The 8,995-nt window shown below is 33.9% G+C and overlaps 1 protein-coding gene across 1 annotated transcript; it reads right to left on the bottom strand.

Annotated features, from left to right (window-relative positions):
• Positions 1 to 960: 960 nt before the first annotated feature.
• On the bottom strand, positions 961 to 8,242 carry LOC104211236 (protein DNA-DAMAGE INDUCIBLE 1). The gene is made up of 16 exons (XM_009760260.2): positions 8,030 to 8,242; positions 7,853 to 7,885; positions 7,138 to 7,271; positions 6,876 to 6,984; positions 6,242 to 6,358; positions 5,493 to 5,558; positions 4,624 to 4,686; positions 4,493 to 4,537; positions 4,342 to 4,403; positions 3,352 to 3,445; positions 2,617 to 2,709; positions 2,448 to 2,517; positions 2,295 to 2,365; positions 1,694 to 1,745; positions 1,430 to 1,455; positions 961 to 1,298 (listed from the first exon to the last, which is right to left on the bottom strand). Exons 1-16 carry the CDS (start codon positions 8,093 to 8,095, stop codon positions 1,170 to 1,172), a joined length of 1,230 nt encoding a protein of 409 aa, XP_009758562.1. The 5' UTR covers positions 8,096 to 8,242; the 3' UTR covers positions 961 to 1,169.
• Positions 8,243 to 8,995: the final 753 nt, after the last annotated feature.

The raw sequence follows: 8,995 nt of genomic DNA on the forward strand, positions 1-8,995 counted from the left end.
ATTGTATTTATCTTATCCTCCTTTTTTGGCCTTTTCCCTATATTTTCCTATTTACGCTACTGTAAAAAATAAAGTCTAATAATTTTTATCTACTTTTTCTTAAGGAAGCATGTTGTATGTCCTATTTTTTTCCTCTTTTATTTATTTACAGCTGATCTTTAAAATTGAATCAAGTAAGTTATGATAATAATATTTTCAATATAAAACAATATATCTTCCAATATTTAGGTAAATGACAATGCAAATTATTATTTAATTTCTTAATTAGTTGGATAAATTTTTTTTCTTATATCAAGAAACACTTCATTATGAGCTTTCAATCCAAACACTTCATGTGAACCAATGAGGTTTTTGAGTCATGACTACAAGTATCAAGTGGTGAAAAAGAATTACATGCGACAAATATTTTTGTAAAAATGAAAGAATGCTTATTGCTATAATAAGGATAATAACAGTTACAAGTGTATTCTAAAATTGAAGGTTTGTACATAATAAAAAACAACCATGAGAAAGAGACTCTAGTAAAAGATTTATGTTTGTGATATAAAATTAATTTTATACTCATATACATTATCTTTTTAATTTCTTCTGTCTCAACTAAACTTGCAAAAATTTATTTTATGTATTCACTATTCTCTTTCTTAGCAGCACAATAATTGTAAGTGTACGACATAACATTGAACGTTCTAAATTCTAATGATATGAACATAAAAAGAACAACTATGAGAAGAAAACTCTAATGAAAGATTTATAATATGATACAAAATTAATTTTATAATCATATAAAACAAAATTAATCTCTTCTATCTCAACTAAACTTGCAAAAAAAATAATTTTTATGGATTCATTTTTTTAACCGCGCGAAGCGCGGATATATTCACTAGTAGCAGATAAACTTGGAAATAAGCTAATTTATTAGCATGCATTATGTTTAATATAACGTTCAACCAACCACAGAACTTAATAAATCACTTTGAATTCCATTCCCTGCCAAATTCATCATAGCATGGCAATCCAAGCAGGAAAAGCAAGGTTAAGTTTGTGTCCAACAATATAATTTCAAAGACAATTTTGAATGAAATAGTAAGCAGTCATTGCTAAAATCCAAAAAATGTTGTGGGTACATAAATTAAGCCACAGATCTTAATTCTATGACAGAAAAGAGATGATCAACCCCCAAATAGATATCCGGCGGCTTGTTCTTCATTGCCATCGAAAAACTTCAGAGCTTGTATTACTGCATCCCTTCCAAACCCTAATTCAACAAGCTTTGCAACTTTGGCTTCAAATTCAGTTCCCTGCAGAAAAAATATTAATAAAGTAGCACAAAGACCATAAATGATCTGTTCTACTTAACAATGACTGTATTTATTCAAAGGAACAACAAATTTATGCAAGCTGTCAAGGAGCAAATTAATCTCTAATTTACCTGTGTCGAATTCCCAGGGGCGCTTCCTGTGGACCAAGACAAGGTTGAACTATAAGTAAATGAAATTCAAAAGAGAAATAAAGAGAGCTGTAGAAACAACCAAAAGCAAAATAGAAAGAAAATTCATGTCATCTTGTTGACTCTTCCTAAATCATGTTAAGCAAATTAATGTAAGGAATTTAAATCCTTGGGTGTGGCGGAACAGTCCAGATGACAGACAGTTGAAATGGAATTCACAAATATTATTTGGAAATTGAAGCTAACCGGAAGGACCTCCTTTTGCAGGACCAGTCGTCTCCTTTGCTCCAGATGTTGCCTGTACAGCAAGAAAAAGAACCAAGTTTAGTACTGCTGCCTCGTCGAAAAACCACAAACACAAGGAAAAAGCACTGTTCCTAGAAGGTCCAAATCCTGATTTGAATATTTAGAGAAAAATGATAATATAACAGATTATTAAAGGGCTGCATGACCTTAAAGATTTAAAAATTGTAGGATAACATATTGCACAATCTTTAGAGCAAACAGGCTCTAGCAACCCCAGGAAAACATCAAACTTCCATCAAGAATGTCATAATTGTAAAAAGAAAGGCAAATCCTAGGCAATCATTTCATCTAATTTCAGCATCAACTTTATCTATTATCTTGGAGAGTGCATATAACCAGAACTGCACTCAAATTTGTATAATGTTAGCTCTTGACCTATTTTGAAGCTAAAATACGTCAAATTTGTTGTTCATTTATTGCTCGCATTAAACTATAGGCAGCAAAAAGTAAAGTCCCACGTACCCACTTTCAGAGAATGAAAAAGGAAAGATAGATAATGTTGAGTCCGGAAAAAATCATTATGTAAAAAAAATGCCTTTACCTGGGTTCCTGAGCTCGAAGCCTCCTTGGCGAACCTCTCGTCATCAAGAAAATGACCAGGAATGTCCTTCTCTGAAATTTGATGTAAACAAACTTAGTAAAAGCTCAAAGGTAGTACTATCCAGTACAAAAGTAACCAGGAGGCATCACCAACCATGTAGAAATGGTACAGCAACCTCCCCTCCACCAACTCTCAGAACATTCTCCTTCAGATCAATCATGCACTGCAAAAGATCATTACCGTCCGCTTATAAAGGCGTGTTGAAAAGAAAAGATAAGAACAGAAAAGAAAAAGATGTTACAAGCAGGGAAAGAAAGTCAACCTGGTGTTTGCGAAGCATGTCAAGTCCAAAGAGAAATTCCATATTGGGAGAATCCAGTACCACGAAAGAACAAGGGTAAAATATTTGCCCAATCTGCCATAGTTAAGAGTTTAGCAAATTGAAGTGAAACATGCTAACAGAGCATTACCTTGGAACTTATCATCAATCCAAAGGCAAGCATATCCATGCAGCTTTTTATTACTTCGACAGCTTTTCATTTACTAAAATGAATGCATATGTGCCTGGTTGCACGACTTAATCCTCAAGTATTATGGGTAGAACAAGTAATTATCACCAACTGATTAGTGGGACAAGTCATCAGACAGATTGATTTAAGCAAATGGCAAATAAGCTAAAAACTACTTACAGCTGACAGATTATTAGTATTATTTGACTATTATTTGTGGCTATAAGTTGTGCAGAAATGTTTGCATGTAGCTTATATAAGTTTTAGACTGCTAGATCTATAGACAGGATACTTAGCATCAGTAATCCAGATCATAAAATTGGACATTACTAAGAAATAGCACAGTAGTACAGAAACTGAAAGAACAGAATATGGAAAGCATTTGATAGCAGCAGAAATTTAATCACTCTATTTAATTTTCCGGGCAGTGCATGAGAATAGAAAGAATTCATCAGTAGAACAGCAGCATCTATTGTATACCGTCAATGCACTTGAAGTACAGACACAAGATTGCAAGATAACACATCAGCTCCAAGGAAGCAACAAACCTTGATTGGAGCAACATGAATACGACCTAGTATCTCTGATTGACCAACTCCATGAGCAATGCCCTTATAGCGTGTATCTAATAGCCTCAACAATCTGCAAGAGAACGGGTCAGCAGTTATATTAACAAATCTTCAGGGCTAGCCTATTTCTGAAAGAAAAAAATAAGCCAGCAACAAACACCTGTTACATTTATTACTACATTATTCTTACGGTAAATAAAACCAAAAACCTGAATATCAAACTGATTAATGTATTGCCCATAAACTTTTACTTTTTGATAACCGAGAAATAACCAAGGGCCAACGGCATACGGTTTGAAACTCGGTAAATAATGGGCCAACCCTTCTACCCTAAAAACTTATTAGTTATTCACTCAACCTCCTCATCAAGCTAATGAATGCCTCCTGGGTGGTATTATAAATTTTAAAGATAGTTCTGAAATCTTATAATAGACAACGGATATCAAAAAGTAACCCTATAATAGAGGCATGGTTCAAAATATAAGAGAGAGCAGATAGAAACGTTCAGAGCTAAAGACGATCCGGAATAGCCTTGAGGCACCATAGCATGTCGATGAAAAGCATGCAATCTTAGTGTCAAACAGATTACAGCAGGAGTTCAAGATGCTGCATTAGTTCTTTTGTGCTTCTACAGTTCAAATTGAATCCTTAATTTGCCTATTGTTTATTCTTCTGTCCTTCTAGAATACGAATTTTTCAACAACATACCTCATTGAAAAATTTCATAAATAAAAAGAACAAAAATGAGAGAAACTCTTCTTATATCTCTGACTTTATTTCTTTCATTCTTTGATATGGTAAAAATATATCTCTGACTAAAACTACTCATCAATTTCTACGTTTGCAATAATAATTTTTTTTGATAAAGAACGGTATTATGCGTGCTTTAATAATCAGTTGTGCTAATAAAATAATAAAAGGATCAAACAAGTTACTATAAACAACACAGCACAGCCTCGTAAATCATACCCACAACGTTCTGCACAGCTTTTAGATATAATTGTTGACTGAGCTCCACTATCCACAAAAGCCTAAACCAAAGAGAAAGGTAATATCCCACTCAACCAAAAGTAACAAGATGTACCAAGAAGATGGAGCACATCCAAATAAAAATCCCTACCTTTAGAGGATGACCATTTACTTCCATGTCAACATATAACATAACCTGAAATAAGCCATAAAAGTTAACTCGGCTTCGTTAAAACCACAGAGAAAATCAATATTTGAAAGGCATGAGGTAGTTTTACGTACCACCCTTGCAAAAGCTTCAGGATTGTATTCCAATGCTGCTGCCCAGTTTTCTTCAATTCCTTTCTGGAAAATATGCAAAACATGGAAAAGCTCTAACACAATTAGACCGAACTTCCATTGCATATTGGATATTTTGCCATTTTTTGGAAAAGACATCGCAATGAAAGAGAAAACTACTATAAGGTAGAAGGAAAAATATTGGCAACAGAATTTGCGAAGAGAGTAAGGACGATCAAGGACAAGTTCCACAAACTCTAGCAGCCAATCAATCAATTAGGTCCAAATCCAAATTAGTTGGGATCGGCTATGTGAATCTTGGCTATGTGAGTCCTCTATGTATATAGATCAATCAAATCAACTATAAGTTCCACAGTCTTTGTCGTCAAAAATGAACAAGCAAAAGCTACAGATGATTGCAAGAGACGCTAGTAGGAAAGGATACAATCCTCATTTAAATGAACGTCATTTGTTCGTATTCGAGTGTCTCAATATAAAAGCCACTTAACTTTGCCAAATCGATATTAGATCAAATAATAAATGTCCTACTGAAGAAGTTATTTCAGACATTTGCCAATATATTTATCTATTCCAATGGTAAGTCTTGCTTAAATTAATGCGCTTTCAGAAAAATACTGGAAAAAGAGCAAGAATGACTGTTTATGGTCCATTCACGCGTAAAGAACCATATTGAAATTAAAGAATGTAACAAACGGAACGCTTGTGCTAATAACTTGAAACAGTCTCCGGAACATCATCCGGTACACTTCTGCCAATGTAAATGTCGACAAAAGAATACAATAGAAAAGAAAAATAAAAGATAATTATAATTGAAAACAATAAAGATGACAAGATTTATTATGCCAACTAACCTGGCGAATTGCTTCTTCTATTTTCCTTTGTGCCTCGACATCGAATGGATCAGCATAAAGCAGTGCCTATAATTCAACATAATGTAGATTAATCAATGAATATCAATCAATCTACTACTCCTCAATCCCGAATTATCTGGGTCAGCTATATGAATCCTCTTTAATCATTCCACTTAATGCATATCAGAGTGGACACGTCCCACCAAAGGAAACAAAATTTTCAGATGTCTATAAAAAAGTTAGAATTAGAAACATTTAGATCAAATGATTGAGAAATATTGAGCTATCCTGCCTATTTCATATATGCTAGGGGCAAAGGTTCAGACTTCAGATAGCAAAAACAAAGTGTAAAGCCTGATCACATAACTTTGCAAGCTTTTGAAGGTGTTCTGCGAAGTTATATAGTACATATCAAAATGGATCAGATAACTTTGCAGAACACCTTCAAAAGCCTCTGCCAATTCCTTAATGTCACATTCTTAGTAGATTTTACGAGATAACCGTGACCTTGCCATAAAAGAAAGCACACGATCCTAAATGGAGCAAACAAAATAACTGTTCTCAAAATGCGGCATAAGGAGATGTTACATTCTGCTCTTCTTACAGCCAATCACTAGCTTTCAGTTCCAAGACATCATTTAGCAAGTAGTTATGAAACAATCAACATGGGACTCTCAAGATTGTGGATAACAACAACTACATTAAAATATACAGAAAAAGATAGCAATTTAGCAATAGAAGCTCCTGACCATCTCCTCTTCTTGACGACGCCGTAGCTCTGATTTGTGCTGATGACGCAGACGCAGAAGGTCTTGCAGCTTATTTAGGTCATTACCGAGGACAGCTTGTGCTAACTCAGGATCATTCTGCAAGTTCAAACATCATATACAGGCTCATGGGACCTCTGTGCTATATTGCAAACCAGCCACAAAGTGGAGCGGACTAGAACAAAATTAATGGATCACATGTCCACATCAGAATAATTAGAGGAATCCATCAGAATGCATATGAAACTTTCCTCTCCAAATCTAACTAATCCCTCATTGCGCACATAAGATCATGATGAAGTCATAATTACCAATCATTTAAAAATCAGACCAGTCCAACAAAATCGCAAATATGAGAAGAACCCACAAAAAAATTATGAAACTTCCTTTCAAAGTATAACTAATCCTTCAGCATACCTATAAGGTCGTGATAAAGTCATTAGTGGGGGAGGTGTGAAATAATAGATCAAATTGGAAAATGGGTGCTTATAGTTAAAAAAACCTTTGAGCAGGTCATATGATGGAAACAACAATGCTTTTGGAGATTGATTTTCTTAAATTGTTTTACCAAAAGCAAAAAAAAAAAAAAAAAAAGGAAATGGCTAACTTGCTCCACCTGAAAAAGCTGGGCCATCAAATTGGAATCATTTCTCAAGTGTTGTTGGAAAGCTGAAGGATTTACAGCAGATCCATCTTGCTTGAAGCTCAAGTCATTTGCAGGTGCACTGAAATGCATTCTTATTGTTAGCAGAAGATGAAAGACGAGATGTATTTGCAGGATATGGCCGAGCAAATGGGTAAAGGGTAACAACATGGGACAATAAACAGGCAATAAAATAACAAAACACGAACAAAAGCAATATGAGCCGAAAATGCACCTAGACAAGGATGTTGCACTAGATACCATCATCACCAAATCTCCATCACCAACGCCAAGAGCGCTCAGTTTGTCAGAATTCCTCATTTCCCTCCCATTGTACAAAAGCTGCTGCTGCTGAAGAGGCACTTGTGTCTGCTCATCCAACACATATACACAACACTCATTGTAAAAATAAGTGATAACTCTTCATTCTCAATATATATATATATATATATATATATATATATATATATAAAGTGATAATTCAACCACAATCGATATGTTACTCTTCCTTTTTATTTTGAGTTACTATACACCGACGGTGAAAAAAAAATTACACAATCAGGTTACTCAATATGCAATTACAGGTACATTGCTAGACAAACATTAATTGTAATATGGTAATAGTGGTAACTAACCTGGGATTAAAATTACTGACTTTACACAGTCGGTGTACATAATTTAAATCCTTTTATATTCTCTTAGTTCATATCTACCAATTTTCCAAATCGTTTCACACAATTCCATCAACTACATTATTGTATATAACTTTCACAACTTTGCAGAATTCAAATTCATTTACTAATCAAAATTTGAACTTTAACATAGTGTTTTCTCTATCGAACTAACTTTCAACTGTTTATTTAAGTTTTCTTCTATTATCACCGTATAAACACACACACACACACATAATCACCGTGTCGTATAAAATTTTAAAAAAAAATCCAACTAACCTCAACTTCCAGTAGAGCTTTCAGGTTCTCTACCTGGAGTACACACAATAACAAACATCTTCAGCATTAAAAAAAAACTTTAAGATCCAAATGTATCAGCAAAACTTAGGGTTTTAGGCCTGCTATTAAAATTATATATAAAAAATGGAAAAGGAGACTAATGAGAGTGAATTATACAGATTCATCACGATCGACATCGAGAGTGACGATTTGTTCGTCAGTTGTCATTACAGTGATCTTCATCTTCCACGATTCCAGTTAGGAACAGATGAACAGTTACTTGAAAGGACTTGGATGTCAATTCTCCGGCGCTGTTGTCGTTTCTTATTGCCGAAGAAATTTCGAACTCCGTTTTGTTATTCCCAATATCCAGCTTTTCGCTGGAGGGATGAATTTGAAGGACTGCGTGTACGATAGTCAAAACAGCTCATAAGTTATAATCGCATTCAGGAAATACGATTTATAAGTCGCAGTTAATAAATGCATAAGTCACATTCACTAATGGAGTCCGTATTTTTTGATATGTGTGACATAAATATGTATAAAACCATTCGATATATAACGCGCTTTTATACCGCGAGGTACGCTGTTATCTCTTTTAGTTGCACAGTTTGCATGTGACCCGATGATGGGTCCCACTATGGAAGTTGAATTAAATAGTGCAAATTTATTTAAACAAATTTATTTTAACCTAACATAGCATTAGTTAAAAGAATTTACTGCTTTTCTAAACAAACGTCATCATGCCATTTAAAAGTTGAGTTTAAGCGGGCGTTTGGACATAAAAATTATAATTTTAAAAAATAATATTTGGACTTAAGTCGAAAAATAATATTTAAATATACATTTTACTTGAAAAAATTTTTGTGGACAAATATGGCCTAAAGAATTTTTGTAGCAGAGTTGATTAGCTACCTTAATTTTCGTTTTATTTATGAGGGATCGATTGTTCATCTTGTCATCCCCTCCCTTATTTCTCCTTCCAGCAAAAAAAAATGAGTTTAAGAACTTTACTAGGGTGAATGAAATTGTTGTATCATTCAAAGGTAAAATTAAACTGAAGTCCTTTTGCATTTATTTATTTTTTATTATTTGCAGATTTTCCTTTCTTCGATAAATCAATAAAATGGGAGATAAACTGTT

This window comes from Nicotiana sylvestris, chromosome 8 (genome assembly GCF_000393655.2).
Source record: "Nicotiana sylvestris chromosome 8, ASM39365v2, whole genome shotgun sequence".
In the NCBI taxonomy this organism is placed as follows: domain Eukaryota; kingdom Viridiplantae; phylum Streptophyta; class Magnoliopsida; order Solanales; family Solanaceae; genus Nicotiana; species Nicotiana sylvestris.

Excerpts from the sequence above, each read along its gene's own strand:
- LOC104211236 (XM_009760260.2), bottom strand. The coding sequence starts at position 8,095 with ATGAAGATCACTGTAATGACAACTGACGAACAAATCGTCACTCTCGAT. Across the intron at positions 7,272-7,852 it reads AAGCTCTACTGGAAGTTGAG|ACACAAGTGCCTCTTCAGCA; the intron begins GTTAGTTGGATT and ends TTGGATGAGCAG. Across the intron at positions 6,359-6,875 it reads TGATGGCCCAGCTTTTTCAG|AATGATCCTGAGTTAGCACA; the intron begins GTGGAGCAAGTT and ends TTGAACTTGCAG.